The sequence below is a fragment of the Anopheles moucheti genome, chromosome 2 (genome assembly GCF_943734755.1).
Source record: "Anopheles moucheti chromosome 2, idAnoMoucSN_F20_07, whole genome shotgun sequence".
Lineage (NCBI taxonomy): Eukaryota > Metazoa > Arthropoda > Insecta > Diptera > Culicidae > Anopheles > Anopheles moucheti.
The window spans coordinates 83,671,552-83,689,547 of NC_069140.1; the positions used below are offsets into that span (position 1 = coordinate 83,671,552).

General features: G+C 49.3%; 2 protein-coding genes across 2 annotated transcripts in view; both read right to left on the reverse strand.

Annotated features, from left to right (window-relative positions):
• Positions 1-7,568: 7,568 nt before the first annotated feature.
• On the reverse strand, positions 7,569-8,888 carry LOC128308774 (muscle-specific protein 20). The gene is made up of 3 exons (XM_053045521.1): positions 8,755-8,888; positions 8,334-8,666; positions 7,569-8,258 (listed from the first exon to the last, which is right to left on the reverse strand). Exons 1-3 carry the CDS (start codon positions 8,782-8,784, stop codon positions 8,067-8,069), a joined length of 555 nt encoding a protein of 184 aa, XP_052901481.1. The 5' UTR covers positions 8,785-8,888; the 3' UTR covers positions 7,569-8,066.
• A 4,122-nt stretch (positions 8,889-13,010) lies between these two features.
• Positions 13,011-17,996, reverse strand: part of LOC128309364 (paired mesoderm homeobox protein 2B-like) — a 41,064-nt gene continuing 36,078 nt past the window's right edge. Inside the window, exons 3-4 of the mRNA XM_053045731.1 lie at positions 16,540-16,867; positions 13,011-13,385 (exon numbers count right to left, since the gene is read on the reverse strand). Coding sequence (XP_052901691.1) covers positions 13,012-13,385; positions 16,540-16,867 — 702 coding nt within the window. The 3' untranslated portion in view covers position 13,011. The remainder of the gene's footprint in view (positions 13,386-16,539; positions 16,868-17,996) is intronic.

Consider the following 17,996-nt stretch of genomic DNA (forward strand, 5'->3'; position numbering starts at 1 on the left):
AAACCGCCGAAAGTTATGCAATGTTTAAACACTAACTTTCCCGTTGGTCGTGAAAAATTTCTTCGAAAACTACCAGTTTTCGAATTTATAGTACCAGGAGAGCATCCACGGAAGAGGTAGCTCCTGGTACTACGCCGGAAGGTATGCAATCAACTTGCAATGCAATGCGCCGTAATGTATGCAATGTTTAAACACTAAATTTCCATACAAACCAGCTGTTTTGAGATTTCCGATACCAGGAGAGCATGTCTCTCAAGAGGTGACATCTTCTTTCCCCCTCCCCCCTTTCCCCTCCAAGATGGCGGACAAGATGGCGGACAAGATGGCGGACAAGATGGCGGACACAAGATGGCGGCCTAGATGGCGGACAAGATGGCGGCCAAGATGGCGGACAAGATGGCGGACAAGATGGCGGCCAAGATGGCGAACAAGATGGCGGACAAGATGGCGGACAAGATGGCGGACAAGATGGCGGACAAGATGGCGGCCAAGATGGCGGACAAGATGGCGGACATAAGATGGCGGCCAAGATGGCGGACAAGATGGCGGACAAGATGGCGGACAAGATGGCGGACAAGATGGCGGACACAAGATGGCGGACAAGATGGCGGACCAAGATGGCGGCCAAGATGGCGGACAAGATGGCGGACAAGATGGCGGCCAAGATGGCGGACAAGATGGCGGCAAAGATGGCGGACACAAGATGGCGGACAAGATGGCGGACCAAGATGGCGGCCAAGATGGCGGCCAAGATGGTGGACAAGATGGCGGACACAAGATGGCGGACACAAGATGGCGGACACAAGATGGCGGCCAAGATGGCGGACAAGATGGCGGACACAAGATGGCGGACACAAGATGGCGGCCAAGATGGCGGCAAAGATGGCGGACAAGATGGCGGACAAAATGGCGGCCAAGATGGCGGACACAAGATGGCGGACAAGATGGCGGACACAAGATGGCGGACACAAGATTGCGGACAAGATGGCGGCCAAAATGGCGGACAAGATGGCGGACAAGATGGCGGACACAAGATGGCGGACAAGATGGCGGACAAGATGGCGGACCAAGATGGCGGCCAAGATGGCGGACAAGATGGCGTCCAACATGGCGGACAAGATGGCGAACAAGATGGCGGACACAAGATGGCGGCCAAGATGGCGGACAAGATGGCGGACAAGATGGCGGACAAGATGGCGGACAAGATGGCGACCAAGATGGCGGCCAAGATGGTGGCCAAGATGGCGGACAAGATGGCGGACCAAGATGGCGGACAAGATGGCGGACAAGATGGCGGACCAGATGGCGGCCAAGATGGCGGACAAGATGGCGGACCAGATGGCGGACAAGATGGCGGACAAGATGACGGACACAAGATGGCGGACAAGATGGTGGACAAGATGGCGGACAAGATGGCGGACCAAGATGGCGGACAAGATGGCGGACAAGATGGCGGACACAAGATGGCGGCCAAGATGGCGGACAAGATGGTGGACAAGATGGCGGCCAAGATGGCGGACCAAGATGGCGGACACAAGATGGCGGCCAAGATGGCGGCCAAGATGGCGGCCAAGATGGCGGCCAAGATGGCGGCCAAGATGGCGGCCAAGATGGCGGACAAGATGGCGGACAAGATGGCGGACAAGATGGCGGACAAGATGGCGGACAAGATGGCGGACAAGATGGCGGACACAAGATGGCGGACAAAATGGCGGACAAAATGGCGGACAAGATGGCGGACCAAGATGGCGGACCAAGATGGCGGACCAAGATGGCGGCCAAGATGGCGGCAAAGATGGCGGACAAGATGGCGGACAAGATGGCGGACAAGATGGCGGACAAGATGGCGGACAAGATGGCGGACAAGATGGCGGACACAAGATGGCGGCCAAGATGGCGGACAAGACGGCGGACAAGATGGCGGACAAGATGGCGGCCAAGATGGCGGCCAAGATGGCGGACACAAGATGGCGGACAAGATGGCGGACAAGATGGCGGCCAAGATGGCGGACAAGATGGCGGACACAAGATGGCGGCCAGGATGGCGGCCAAGATGGCGGACAAGATGGCGGCCAAGATGGCGGACAAGATGGCGGACACAAGATGGCGGACAAGATGGCGGACAAGATGGCGGACAAGATGGCGGACAAGATGGCGGACAAGATGGCGGACACAAGATGGCGGACACAAGATGGCGGCCAAGATGGTGGCCAAGATGGCGGACAAGATGGCGGACAAGATGGCGGCCAAGATGGCGGACAAGATGGCGGCCAAGATGGCGGACAAGATGGCGGCCAAGATGGCGGACAAGATGGCGGACAAGATGGCGGACAAGATGGCGGCCAAGATGGCGGACAAGATGGCGGACAAGATGGCGGACCAAGATGGCGGACACAAGATGGCGGCCAAGATGGCGGACAAGATGGCGGACAAGATGGCGGACAAGATGGCGGACACAAGATGGCGGACACAAGATGGCGGCCAAGATGGCGGCCAAGATGGCGGACAAAATGGCGGCCAAGATGGCGGACACAAGATGGCGGACAAGATGGCGGACAAGATGGCGGACAAGATGGCGGACACAAGATGGCGGACACAAGATTGCGGACAAGATGGCGGACCAAGATGGCGGACAAGATGGCGGACAAGATGGTGGACACAAGATGGCGGACAAGATGGCGGACAAGATGGCAGACACAAGATGGCGGACACAAGATGGCGGCCAAGATGGCGGCCAAGATGGCGGCCAAAATGGCGGACAAGATGGCGGACAAGATGGCGGACCAAGATGGCGGACAAGATGGCGGACAAGATGGCGGACAAGATGGCGGACCAAGATGGCGGCCAAGATGGCGGCCAAGATGGCGGCCAAGATGGCGGCCAAGATGGCGGACAAGATAGCGGCCAAGATGGCGGACAAGATGGTGGACAAGATGGCGGCCAAGATGGCGGACCAAGATGGCGGACACAAGATGGCGGCCAAGATGGCGGCCAAGATGGCGGCCAAGATGGCGGCCAAGATGGCGGACAAGATGGCGGACAAGATGGCGGACAAGATGGCGGACAAGATGGCGGACAAGATGGCGGACACAAGATGGCGGACAAGATGGCGGACAAAATGGCGGACAAGATGGCGGACCAAGATGGCGGACCAAGATGGCGGCCAAGATGGCGGCAAAGATGGCGGACAAGATGGCGGACAAGATGGCGGACAAGATGGCGGACAAGATGGCGGACAAGATGGCGGACACAAGATGGCGGACAAGATGGCGGACAAGATGGCGGACAAGATGGCGGACAAGATGGCGGACAAGATGGCGGCCAAGATGGCAGACAAGATGTCGGCCAAGATGGCGGACAAGATGGCGGACAAGATGGCGGACAAGATGGCGGACACAAGATGGCGGACCAGATGGCGGACCAAGATGGCGGCCAAGATGGCGGACAAGATGGCGGACAAGATGGCGGACAAGATGGCGGACAAGATGGCGGACAAGATGGCGGACAAGATGGCGGACAAGATGGTGGACACAAGATGGCGGACAAGATTGCGGACACAAGATGGCGGCCAAGATGGCGGACAAGATGGCGGACAAGATGGCGGACAAGATGGCGGACAAGATGGCGGACAAGATGGCGGCCAAGATGGCGGCCAAGATGGCGGACAAGATGGCGGACAAGATGGCGGACAAGATGGCGGACAAGATGGCGGCCAAGATGACGGACAAGATGGCGGACAAGATGGCGGACACAAGATGGCGGGCACAAGATGGCGGACAAGATGGCGGACAAGATGGCGGACAAGATGGCGGACAAGATGGCGGACAAGATGGCGGCCAAGATGGCGGACAAGATGGCGGCCAAGATGGCGGACACAAGATGGCGGACACAAGATGGCGGCCAAGATGGCGGCCAAGATGGCGGCCAAGATGGTGGACAAGATGGCGGACAAGATGGCGGCCAAGATGGCGGACAAGATGGCGGACAAGATGGCGGACCAAGATGGCGGCCAAGATGGCGGCCAAAATGGCGGACAAGATGGCGGCCAAGATGGCGGACACAAGATGGCGGACAAGATGGCGGACAAGATGGCGGACAAGATGGCGGACACAAGATGGCGGCCAAGATGGCGGCCAAGATGGCGGACAAGATGGCGGACAAGATGGCGGACAAGATGGCGGACAAGATGGCGGCCAAGATGGCGGCCAAGATGGCGGACAAGATGGCGGACAAGATGGCGGACAAGATGGCGGACAAGATGGCGACCAAGATGGCGGACAAGATGGCGGCCAAGATGGCGGCCAAGATGGCGGACAAGATGGTGACCAAGATGGTGACCAAGATGGCGGCCAAGATGGCGAACAAGATGGCGGCCAAGATGGCGGCCAAGATGGCGGACAAGATGGTGGCCAAGATGGTGGACAATTGGGGGGTGATGACTCGTTGAAAGTGGCTGGTGTCCCGTGGGAGGTGGGTGGTGACACGTGGGAGGTGAGTGGTGACCCGTGGGAGGTGGTGGTGACCCGTGGGAGGTTGGTGGTGACCCTGGGAGGTGGGTGGTGACACGTGGGAGGTGGGCGGTGTCACGAGGGAGGAGGTGACACGAGGGGGGAGGTGACACGAGGGGGGATGTGACACAAGGGAGGAGGTGACATGAGAAGGGAGATGACAGCTAATTGACGGCTAATTGACGGCTAATTGACAGCTAATCGACAGCTAAATAGCATGGAATTGGAAAAACATGCTCTCCTGGTATCGGAAATCTGAAAACAATTGTGTGAGCGGCTATGGTATAGTGGTTTTTACAGTTGACCAGCTGATTTGGTCATTGGACAAATTTGTCAGCATTTTCAAATGCTCACCTAATGGATCAAAGAATGCTATAAAACATAATCAGTTGTTGAAGTAGTGCAGAAAGTAGAAGCTCGCCGCAGAAATCAACCGTTAATTTTTGTTCATAGCCTGAAACATCGACGTGAGCGAAAGATCATGGAGGTAGTCTTTCAAATCAAAATCGAAATTCACAACTTAGTAACTCGCTCATTCTGTATTGCAAAATGTATGACAGGTGATTACCCCTTACAATGCATCAGAGAAGAGCAATCTCCCGCCAGGATATGCAATATATACGCGGCATATTTACGTGGAGTAATTTGATTGGATGAATTTTCCTCTGCATTCGGCTCCATCTGGGGATCATTCTCATTGATGACGTCACCACTATCTGTGTTTGTCCCCGTGCTCGATGGTCTCGGCAGTCTTCCTCGGCGACGTATCTTAAACATACCGTGAGTCCAACCGGCTCCACCCCGTGGAAACAGGATCGGGTACTGTAGTGGACTCATCATCTGGATGGTCTCATACACTGGCCTTAAGGATGTTGCAGCACAATCTCCCGTGTATATTCCGTGCTACCGGTGATATCGTCACAAACTAATCGTCAATGCTGGTGCTTGAGTGTTTTGTTAAGTTAAGTTAAGATCGAAGAAGTAAAACTGAGTGTTGCATGGCAAATATCCCGGAAGCACAGCGAGCGAACCAATTCGATGGCAAAGTGTTCCTTAGATGCTTTAGTTGTAAATTCCACCACGTACAGCTTCTCTAAGCTGGCGCACGTATGATTGTAGCTCCATTTAGAAGAGTGCAGGTACAGTGGTAACTGGAGTTGGTGGTGATATAGCCGGTTCCGATATTGTATTCGAATATGGTGATGGCCCTGGTCATTGAAGAACATGGTTAGGGACGGCCCAGCGGCGGATCAAACGGTAGGCGGAGTAGGCCCCTTCTTACTGCGCTTTTCGCCTTGTCTCATTTCAAGTCCCCTCAATGTCCCCCTTCTCTCCTGCATCGTTTTTACAATTAGAGGCCTTAACTATAAATGCGCCCTGGGCCTCCAAGGGGATTGATCCTCCACTGTATCACCTTGTTTTCCTCATCCTTATTTGATGATCTTTGTTAGCGGCAAGTTATTAAAATGTTGTTAAGAGTTACCTTTATTCCATCATATATTACCTCCGCTTGCACTTTTTTGTATTTCGCTTCGTGTAATAAAACTATCTTGTTGCTGGCTTATATTATTACAGACCGCTACGAGTAGGCTAGCTCCTCCACAGGAAACAAAGAAGAATTTTTCTACAATAAAATTAATAGTACTTAAATTTTACCACCTCATTTAATCAGTCAAGTGCAAGAGCATTTTCAAATTATAATATATGACCTGATGTGTTCTTACACTTGGCAAAAAACAAATACACAAATGTCATGTAATTTCCCAATCTAATACAATTTTCCTCTTCAACTCTTGGCTGGGTTGGAAATTGGTTTATTGATCAACGAAACGAGGGCTCGGCCTCTCGACAGATGGAGTTATAATTTTACACCTCTGAAGACGACGCACGCAGTACAGTAATGTTGTTCGTTACGTAATTATTAATTATTATATTAAATATTGGTATTTCTTTTATCCTCACAGTTTTCCCATGGAAAATAAATTATTCTCTTCACCGTTGTGCGCACCATCTGGCGGAAAGTGTATCAAATAGATTCCCCTGTTTCCCGCTAGAGGTCGCTTTCAACGTCCCTGATGGTAAATTTTCCTCGAGAATAAAATCGAAACAATTTCCCATTGCTTGTACAACTTTTCCACGCATTGCCTTCTGACAAAAGAGGCATGTTTCGCTGTTCGATCCGTACTGCGGAGATTGATTTGGTATGGGGCCCTTACACCACCGTGCTGTAAACAAATATCCGATAACCTAAACAATATTTTAACCGCCAGGGGGGGGAAGAGAAAGTTCAATCGTGCGATTCGGTTTTCAAATTTTGCAAAAAAACCACACCACATGGTTCGGGGTCCAGTTTGCAATGGTGATCGATGCACGGCCCAGTTGCAAATGTAAATAAATCATTCCAACCGGCCATACCGATTTCTCATTCACCGTGCCCGGGGGGGTGGACATTCCTGAGCAGTAGTTTCGTACAGGGGTTTTTCCTTTTCTTCCGACCAGCGAAAGTTAAAAGCGTTACACGAGCTGTTACACCAGAGCACGCTCGAGAACGCCATGCCGAAAGCGTATAATTAGTCGAAGGTCCACCACCAATCGGCCATCGCTTGGCCTCCAAAAAAGCAAAAATCCAACGAAAAGCAAAACAAACACCAGAGAAGAAAAACACGCGAATGATATACGCGCACGCGGCCGGCAGCGTGTTTGTCGGTGTGCCTCTAGTGTGGTTTGGACGAGATAGAGAGAAGATTTCCACCCTTACAACTTGCCTCCCTCGCCGGGGAGGGTTAAATGGACTGGAAAGATCATGGGCCCCACACGCGCCGTTGAAGTGGTGCACCTTGCGAAACGTGCCTGTGCTCACGCCTGTTCGAGGACGAGGTTTACGAGCTGTCAGAAATGTAGAACTCGCAACCCGCTAGAAGCACACTTGTGCTGAGATCGTGGGCGACACTGGTGGTGGTGGTGATGCAATCCTAAGTGGGCCAACGCTTTGGAGACTTTACGTTCACACCGTACGTTATTGTGTGGAGGGATCGTGAAACCAAACAGCTTTTCGTGGGTGTTTACTGGGTGTGTTTTTTTTACGAAATAGTATTAATTTTATTACAGATAAATTATCAACGAATTTTTGCTCTCTTACACAACAAACCGATGTTTTCCCGCTTTTCCTCACCAGTGCGGGATTAAGGTAGTTGAATAATATAAACTCAAGGTGTATAATGCCGCACGCCGTATCAATAATACCAGTTCTCATAGCAGTCGGACTCTGGGGACCATCCGGGGAGTCCCCTGGAGTCCCCCGGGGTCCTCTACCACGCATCTACTACCTGATCTCTCGCGTCATACTTCTCTCATCTACTCCCTGCTACTATTATCTTACACACTCGCAAATGTGGATGCTTTGGGATAGGAGTTTGGGAGCGGACATTTTATGTAGGTCGCTGGGGATAGCTTCATGTGCTGATGTGTGTCTGTGTGAGGTTAAGTGTATGTGTGCGTATGTGGTGGTGGATGGCGTTTGTACACAATTTCCGGACCGGTGCTCGGGCCAACATTCGCTTACTTGCCGAGAATAATTTTACGACCGGCGCCAATATTCTGGCCAGCCTGGGTCGCACCCTTGTTCGTGCCCGCCTGCAACCCGATGATGGCCTGCCCCGCGTTCAGCTGTTCGTCCGTGAAGTTGCGCTTGCACTCATCCGCCGGCTTTGGTCCGAGGAATGGTCCCTGGAACTGTGGATGCTTGTAGCACTACAAAAGATCAGAGCGAACAGTTCTTTCATTAGTCACTTCCGAGCAAGAAACAATTCTCTCCAAGAAACTTACCGCTCGTCCCAGGGCGAAGATTGTGCTGGTAACCTGCGCGATGTCTTTCTTCTCGTACAAGTCGACCGTTTGGAACACGTCCAGATCGGGCACGCCGTACTTCTTGATCGCCTGCTGGAACAGATTGATGTTCTCCATCATCTTGAACTGTCCGCCCGATGTGTTGATCTTCGAGACCGCGCCCGGTTCCAGCTTGTTGATCAGCTTGCACAGGATCAGCCCATCGCGGAGGGCGTCCTCGTACAGGACACCGGCCGGGAACTTCTCACCGAGCACCTCCTCGATCCAGTACTGAGCTTCCTTATCCTTCTCCAGGTCACGCTTGCCGGCGATCTGAAGATGAAGATGAAGGGCAAGACACTCTCACATTAGTAACCAGTACACAGTGCACTCGGGCATTCACCACCCTTTCACTACAAACCTTAGCACGAACTTGACGCTCCAAAGCCATTGTGTTACTGCGCACTAACTGTCAACTGTTTCGTTCGGTTCTGTTCGCGTTGCTTCACCAACTGTGCCAAGCTGCGGTCGCTCGTATACTGATGAGTGGTCCGGCCAGTAGGATTGCTTTTAAACTTCTTCCCTTACCCGTCCGTGGTGTGCGCGTGATGGAAAAACATGCGCCCGCGTTTGCGCAGTGCTGCAGAGTTTTGCAGCAGCTCAGTCCGCAGCACGACGACGATCGAAGATCGCTTTTGTTTTTCCGAAATTTAATACTCACATCAAGGCATGGGAGACGAACGGGGCGGCAATGGGTGGCAGCAAAGCGTCCTTTAACGTCCACGTTTCGCTAGATCATCGTTGTTTTTTCTCCTTTCTTTCGCTTCTTACCTAAAGATCTCGTTCCCACACCCAACAACTCATCCACGCAAAAGGGAACGGACCGTCGGATTTGTCGATTATTTCCATCGGCGTGAGGAGCGTGGGTTCCGGTGAGGGTTTTTGGGGGAATCTTACCCTCAACTGACCCATCCCACCCGCTGGTTTCCCGCCGTGACGTGTTTACAATAAAATACACATCATTATTTCGAGAACGTTCGCATCCCGGACGTGGCGATAACTCCATGCGGCTCGGATGGAACAGCTAGCCCCCGAACGGACGGATAGCGTGAGTAATTTATTTCCGTCCAAATGACAGATTTTCCCAGACGCACTAACGTTCACTTCGTTGTTTTTTGGTGAGGGCAAGGGGAGTATGTATGATAGAAGTGGGGAGCATTTTTGCGTAAATTCAGCTGCCAAAATATTCTTAATGGAGAATGCGAGAAAATCTTTGGAAAATAGGGGAAAAAAGGAGAAGAAAATTTTAAGAAAAGCACTGTTCGGCAAGAGCAATGTTTCAGTGATTACTTGATCTTTTCTGTTCGTGAAAGAGTACATTAAACTGTCATCGGAATAGAACGAGTCTGTTTCTCCGCCTGATTGATGACACACACTTGAAGGATTCAGACGCGTTCAGGCTGACGTTATTCTCTACCATCAAACTCAATCATTGAACCTCGCACGATCTAAACAAACCCCTTAACGGGTGTACTAACGATCTCAGCTCCAGCAATCGAGTTCTAAATTCACTATCAATGATGCAATTCGTGTCTATCGCCCAAATGCATTCAAACACGTGCCGGCTAAAACCCCATACGCATACACAAACAGCGAATTGTTTACAGTGCGTTTCGGTTTCGGATCTTTCGGCAGCTCGTTTCACGGTCAAGCATAGTACACACTCGCATCGGTACATGTGTACCAAGGCAGCTCTTGCTGCTACGCTTCCACTAATTGCTAGTGGATGACTTTCTAGACGATTGCATATGGGTGTAATTTAATTGCCAAACTATTGCCAGCTCTTAATGCGAATGAACACCTTCATCCAGTTGGAATGTCGCAAACCCAGATGCGTGCCACACTGCCCATTTATACATTTAGCAGCTGACTAATAACGACCACCAGGAAATGGTCAGCAAAGACAAAACGAACGATCGGCTCAATGATTCACCTGTTTGAGCAACTTTCTTACCGGGCAAGAGCTCACCACTTTGCCACCGACCGTTTTGGACCTCATGGAACGGCGGAAAACGTACTGTTTTCCATTTCCATTTCCACGGTTCCGCCGTCCTCACCGTCGGAACGGAAATCTCAAACACCCTGCGTGGATGGACCTCTTCAGAATTTGGGTTTTAATTTTAGACACAACGCACCAATCGTCCCTCGCCACCATTAGGCGACCCTGTACGATCTCAAGGTTACGATCAAACAGCGTCACTTTTGCTGCTTCAAAAAGAATTCTTTCCTTTGTTTTGTTTTCTGGCGTGCGTCCTTAGACCACCATTCCACCCGTTTGTTGATCGCCGGATACTGCTGGACATCGTTTATTTGTTGTGTGTGTGTATCTCAACATCAAACGACGCCTCTCTCTCAAGAAGAATTCGGTATTTAATAAGGAAGAAAGCTTAAACAAAACCCCAAAATGCTTGGACGAACATTTTTAAGTGGCCCAATAAAATGCACCGTGAAACAACATCCGCTGTCATCGCGACGTCGGTGGACATCACACTTGACGGAGCGTCCACAGAACCCGATTCATCGGGACTAAATATAGAGATGAATACGTTGGGCGTTGGGAATGACTGAAGACGCTACTGGGAAAAAAGGTATGGCGCGTCTTGACAACAGGGCACAGCAACCATTACAATGTCGCTTCTTCATCATTTTCCACAAATTGGCCGAATTTCCCACGCCCAACGGACGATGAACTTCAGGGTTGGGAGGAGTACACTCCGAGATACCTTCGGAGAACGCCCTGGTGAGTTACTGTTTGGAAATTGTGAACGATGTACAACGCATACCCCAAGATGGCCGTAAAGAGCGAAAGCCGCGTTTGCTTTCCACTCACCTGCAGTGGTCCCGCCTGAGCTGGCACGCAACAAAAATAAACCATGAAGGTATGCCACGTTACATCGCGTAGTAGCGATCACCTTAAAATACACTGTCGTCTCATCCCGCGTCTATATCGCGACTGCTGCATTGTGTGTCCAGTGGCGTGTCGAATTCCACCACGTCCGAGTCATCGTGCTCATCCGGCGCAGACATTCGACAGACGGACCGTATCTCGTCACGTCAAACGCCCTCCCCTGAGGTGAGTGATTTTTTTTTGGGGGGTTGGTTGCATATCCAATACAGAACACGCTGCGTTGTTGATCCGATTCTTAGTATATTTGGCTTACTCTTATAGCATCAACCTATTATCGTACAATGGACCGGTAGCCTGTTTCGTTACACTTCCCTACAGGTTCGGTTTTATATTTGGACATGATTTGGACTAATCTTAGACTCGTTGTTGCATCACTCATTCCTGCATCTTTTATAATATTTATCTTTTTTTTTTGTTAGGTTCTGTTTTTTTTTTCTTCTGCTGGCTGGCAACACTGTCATCTTCGAACGAAACGATTCCAGCTCCAGAGATGCTTTAAAAAAACACTCACACACACATGCGCGGTGTACGCAACTCTTCCCCATTTCCCGACTTTAGCTCCCAAAGATACATTTACAGGGAACCTCTATTGAATTCTACCAAGCAAATGAAGTCTACCTCTCCTACACTGTAGCTGTACAACAATTTTAAGTACCTCCTGAGCAGTTACGCTACGCTCAAACAGGGTAAAGATTTTTTTTACTTCTTTATATCATCAACACTTCCGGAATACTATTTGGATCGTTTCCAGCGGTGTATGTCGCATGGTTCTCTGGTGTGTGTGTCTGACTGTGTGTGCGTTGTTTTAGTATGAGATTGTTAGGATTAGTAAGATCGTTCTAGTGTACTGCAACTGGATGCGTGTGTGTGGTTGTCCGTACCAGGCGTCTCCAAACTCGAGAGCCTCTAGCCTCTGTGTAAATTGCCCGGAAGTTATTATGTTAAATGTTTAAATCAGTTTGGAGACCGCTCTGATCTAAACCGATGGCACCTCTTCTGATGGAGTTCGTCCCTTACCCCGGGGAATCTATTTACAAGCTGCCGCACGTGCTACTGTATCTAAACCTCTAAATAGTAGTATTTAAGTCAGTTACTAATGTTACCATCTAATGTGATCTCGATCCACGAAACGATTCCTATCCGTCAAATCGGTACTAGATGCTCCTGTGCACTCCCGTATACAAGACCGTATCGCTTTATGTCCATTGTTCGCGTATTGTTCGTTTCTGGAACTCCTCTTTGGGACTCGTCTTCTCACCAAGACGTACCCTTAATGCTACTTATACTGTTCTTTTTTATCTCATTTTGATTAATGTCACCCACGCCTGACGATGACAGACTGACGTCGACTGTCAGCTCGATCTCGTTCGTCACCATTCCGTGCCCTGTTCAGGTCCTGTCTTCTAACAGCTACCTGCCTGGTACGGGTTGTACGTTGCCTTAATTAATTCACCGGTCTCTGGTTCCTCCATCATCTCCTTCCCTTCTCCTGGTGGCTCTATTTTTAGTGACAGCTCATACCGCGCCGTTGCCGATGCAGTGAAAACAAATTGCAAAAAAACCATGGAGGTGTTCCAATCAGAACGGAATATTGTTGCATTTGCTGCACCACGGACATCCACGGGCGATCGGAGATGCGGAAATCTCCCAGCTCCACAAAATTCCCCCCAATTAATCTGCTCCTCTGGCCGGGCCTCTTCCAAAGGCGCTCTAGAACAGATGATTGGCGGCCGTCGTCTTGTTCAGTCCACCGAGCGGATCTAGCAGATATCCGGCCGCACCACCGCCAGCAGCCGCACCCAGCAACGAGGAAAACGGTGAGGACAGTGCGGCCACCGCATGGTGATGATGGTTTTGGAGGTTATGATTCATGCTGAGATGGTTCGCCGCCTTCTGGTTCTGTAGCAGCGGATTGCAGGACGGGTTCCACTTGTTGTTGTTATTGTTGTTGCTGATGCTGTTGTTGTTGTTGTTGTGGTGATGGTGGCTGTTGTTGTTGTTGCTCGTACCGTTGCTGACCACGAGATGATGATGGTTGGGTCCGCTGTGAAGACTCGCCCCGTTCAGGTCGTCTGTCAGTTTTCCTGCGAAACCAAAAGTAAGCAAAAAAACGGCATTAGAGAAACAAAAAGTCAGACGTACCAGCAGCAAAACACACTAAAAATATAAAAACAAAAACGACGCAAAGGGGTTGAGAATTCGCTCGCGTGTTCTGGTTTGCCGGTGACATGCGACAAAACGTGCCACGACAGTTACGAATGATCTCCCGAAACGATGTCGAAAGCGTCCTTATGCCAGCCTCACACACACACACACACACACATACTCCTCTCCACCAGCCCTGTCCAACACACAGTCCAGCAACAGAAACGAATGTAGAATAGTTTCTCAAACGACAATTCCCCAAACGAGATGTGGTGCAGACTACCAGCAGCAGCAAACAGCAAACTTCATAATCCATAATTCATAAACTCGGTAAAAGTTGCACCAGCTTTTTCTTCGTACGGTGGACCATCTCCAAAAATGGAATGAACAAAGCGAGAGAAAAAAAAAAGATACCCTACAATCACTTACAACGTGTAAAGGGAAAGCGAAAAAGGCGACACATGCTGCTGGTGCTGGAACCGAATATATTCAAAAATGAATATGGCACCAGCAGCTTCGGTGCGCCATGAACGCCGGATTGGGGGTGGGAGTGGGTTAGATTTACAAAACTTTCGAACTAACGTGACAGTGGCGGTTCTGGCCAAGGATGATAAACTGGTCGAATCGAAATTGAGCCACTGAATTGGATGGATATATTGTTATGAGCCGCATAGTCGAATGATTGCTAACCTGTCAAAGATTATTTTATATGTGTCTGTGTAGTTGGCACATGACTTTGAAGAATCATTGCCTATCATTGTGCTTTTAAATCTTAGTCTGATCTCTATCAGCTGTACGATGAGCTCAATTCCGTGCTACGTCTAACTGAAGAGCTCTCAGGACAAGCCTATTCGAAAAGCCTTTTTGAAGGCATGTTAAGCCGTACATTGGGATTGAATGATGGCATTGATACCGCCAGGTATTCCAGGATTGCAGGACAACGGAGCTAGAGGACTAGGTCAAGACTACGAAACAGTTACAGGGATATATGAAATATGAAATGAAAATACTGATGAAATCAAATCAAGATTCTGGTGTTATAGTTGTGAAGAGAAACCGTAAAAGGATGTTGGAAAAAACCAAAAATCGTAATAGGATTAAATTGTTAATAGAAGTTGTTCGATTACCATTCAAGAATTACGGGCTGAGATTACCAGGACTCAAAAATGTTTCTGCAAAAAAGAATGATTCTATCAACTGGAACATTAAACAGTAATCTGAAATAATCGAAGTAATCGTAGGAGTTTGCAGCAGTCCAGAGTAATCTGAGTCATCCAGAATAATTAAAGCAGGCTGGAGCCTGTAAGTCGATTATGGGTCTTTCTTGGAGTTAAGTTCAAATGATCATTGGCGAATTTGGAGTTTATTCTTGAAATAACTCCGGATATTCCGTTGTAAAGCGATTACAGTGTCTGATAAGTAAATAAGTAAATTCAGAGCAGAATATTTGAGTAGTAATCGTAGTAGCCCAGATCATTCTAGAATAATTCGGACAATTCGTAGAATTCGTCTAGAGTGCAAGAGTCGATTACGGCATTTAGACATTCATTGGCGAATGCAGAGTTGATGCTTGATATAACCTCGGGACATTAAGCAAGTAAGCGAACACATTCTAATCGGAACTTTTGAAGGTTACAATGCAACGACTTCGCTATCCGTGACAGACGAACTGTTAATAAAATTACCAACAACTTTTACCTTCAAACTTTACGCCACTTATTACGTGGAGGTAATTAAGTTTAATTCCTTCCCATTTGCGACCAACCAGCGCCAGGTTGGGCTTTAACGACCGGTAAATATCAATACCGGATTCCACCTTGACACGCTTCATAACGCTAATGCATTTCCCACACACTCACACACTCGCGCCGTGAAAAATGAGTCAAAAATCTTTCCCAAACTCACCCCCCCTCACCCGGGGTGGATGGAAAATGTACCCTTCCATGGGTTTTTGCTTGGCGGAAAAACCACCTGTTACACGGCTCACAAGCTTTTCAGCTATCGGCGGCTAAACCTCTTCGCGCTTCATTTTGTTTTCCGATTGCAGGCTAGCAGGATGAACCGAACGAGAGAAAAGACGAGCGTGGAGGATGGCGCGGATATCTTGCGAAATGTATTAAATTGGTTTAATCTAGAAAATTGCTTGTTACACCGTTCATTTATACGAATTAATGTCAGATTATTTCGAAAATGTCGCGCCTGCTGCTGCTGGTTTCCCATCCGTACGGGCCCTCGCGCTAAAGTAACGCACGATGACTTGCGTGGTGTAGCTTTCCGCTTTCTGTGCGGCGTAATAACAAGCTATGTCGAGCGTACCAAAAGCACATCCTCCCTGCGTTACGGGCGTCGAGCAGGCGAATCTCTGTACCAAACACCGAGGCGTTCCTGCGTAAGGATTCGTGGAAACCGTGGAAAGGCGGTTGTCCAGGAGGAAGCTTTACAGAGGAATATAATTCCTGTGCCCGCAGCAAGACGATGGAATCGACCGTGAGGTGAAGGAATCTAGGACGTTCTTACATTGTCGAACAATGCCCAATTGAAGGTGAGGAAGAAGAGGAGCAGAAAAGAGAAAAAGAAACACGGCAACACGCCCGGATGCTCTTTTCTCTTGATTTGTTTTTCCAACGCACACTGCGAAGTGGGTCCCAGCCCCAGCCGTGGACGAGACGACTCGCGAGTCAGCTTGCTGTGCTTCCGGTGACTTTTATAATGAAAAATTTACGACAGCACCATCCCAATACCAAATGGGACCACTTTCGCAAACCGTACAATCCCAAGGACGACATTAGAGTGTGTGGGGGTAGGGGGGTGGGATAATACAATGGCGCCCCGTCCCGTAGCGGAACAATGTATCTGTGTGTGTGTGGGGCAAATCGAGAGTAGGATGACAATCATTTGTGCGACAATTCCGACAACCCTCCACACCGAGGAACCTTTTGGTAAAAGAAAAAAAAAACACACACACACACACGCACAAAACCCCAACAAAACGCCTTGTGCAGATGAGACGATTCTCGTTGCCAGGGAAACCGAAAGATCAAGACAGGCAGGAAGATGCATGCAGAACGCTACGAATCGGTGGAAAACACTTACCATTAATTGGTTTGATATCACCGTTCGACTGGTGGGAGGAGGCGCTCGAGTTGGGCGTGGTGGACAGGGTCGTTACGGACAGGCAGGGGGAGCCGGGCGGTTTGATGTCCTTCGGGGTCGTGCTGCCACCGTTCACCGACGACTTCTGTTCGCTCTTCACGGACGATGAATCTTGATTAGCGCTGCCACCGGTACCACCGTTGTTCGTGCTGCCGTTCGTGCTGCTGTTGCTGCTACTGCTGCTGCTGCTGTTGTTGTTGCTGGACACCTTCTGCTGGGCGATGCGTTCCTGCTTGCGGAACTTGGCCCGTCTGTTCTGGAACCAGACCTGGGGAGGCAAGATTTTAGTAAACAGGAGATGAGATGAGTTTGTTTTTAAGATTTCCTAAGTAAAAGGAAGGAGCTCTTTTTTATCGCAGCACACCCACACTGATGACAGTTTCGATGTAAACAGTGTGTATAACAGTTTTAGTACACAAAGCAGTATACTTAGAACTTTATGACGCCATTTGAAGTCTGTTCCAATGTGGTAACTTTGGCTGAAAACCTTGTTAATTATAATGTTATAGGCTATCATAGGTTAATTAGAGGCTTTTTATATATGGCTCAGCTGTCAAGTTGACATGACATTAATTAAAATGTACTAAAATACTAGAGAGCTGTCAAACACGTCAGATACGAAACCAGAGTAGGAAATAGTAAGATATTTTGCTTATTTGAACAACTCAATGAAATGAAAAGAAGTTTTTATACAGATTCAGGACGAAATACTGAAATGAAATTACTAAACAGCAAAGCTGTAGCTGTCACCTGACACTTGGCACCTCAAAATGATAGTGGAAAAATACTCACTTGTCACATGACCGACAGAAATACGTGTCGTTACACATTTACAAACCAGCCTCTACAAGATAAACGACATGAATATTGTTAACCACCATTCGCCGCTGTATGTTCAGCCTCGCCACAAATGTGTCCCATACGCCCATCCCGCCACCATCATCAGTCATTGTCAAACTTTGGCCCAGCAGTAAAAACCTCACATTATACACTCCACTACCACTGCCAGGTGGTTCATGAAAAATACATTTGCTCTACCGACGCTGCAGCCTCTAATTGCAATGATTTTATCATACATTAATAAAAGCCCCCCTTCCCACACCCCCAGAAACGGCCACACACAAAATGGCACACTAACCACCACTAATTATACACTATTGGTGAGAAATTCTAATCCAAAAACGGCAGCGCTGCGGTGTTTGTGTGCCGCAGCAGCAAACAACGAGTTGGCAAACTGTCAATCGGTGCGTCTGAATGTATGCTGCCCCAGTGATGGTGGTGAAGCTGCTCGCAACGCCATTATTTTGCCGTGCATTCCATGTTCGCACCTCCGGGGGAGAGGGGGTGGCGTTTATGAAATATTCAAATTAATTAGCTAATATTTACGTGCGCCAATT

Excerpts from the sequence above, each read along its gene's own strand:
- LOC128308774 (XM_053045521.1), bottom strand. The coding sequence starts at position 8,784 with ATGGCTTTGGAGCGTCAAGTTCGTGCTAAG. Across the intron at positions 8,667-8,754 it reads AGCGTCAAGTTCGTGCTAAG|ATCGCCGGCAAGCGTGACCT; the intron begins GTTTGTAGTGAA and ends CTTCATCTTCAG. Across the intron at positions 8,259-8,333 it reads TCTTCGCCCTGGGACGAGCG|TGCTACAAGCATCCACAGTT; the intron begins GTAAGTTTCTTG and ends GATCTTTTGTAG.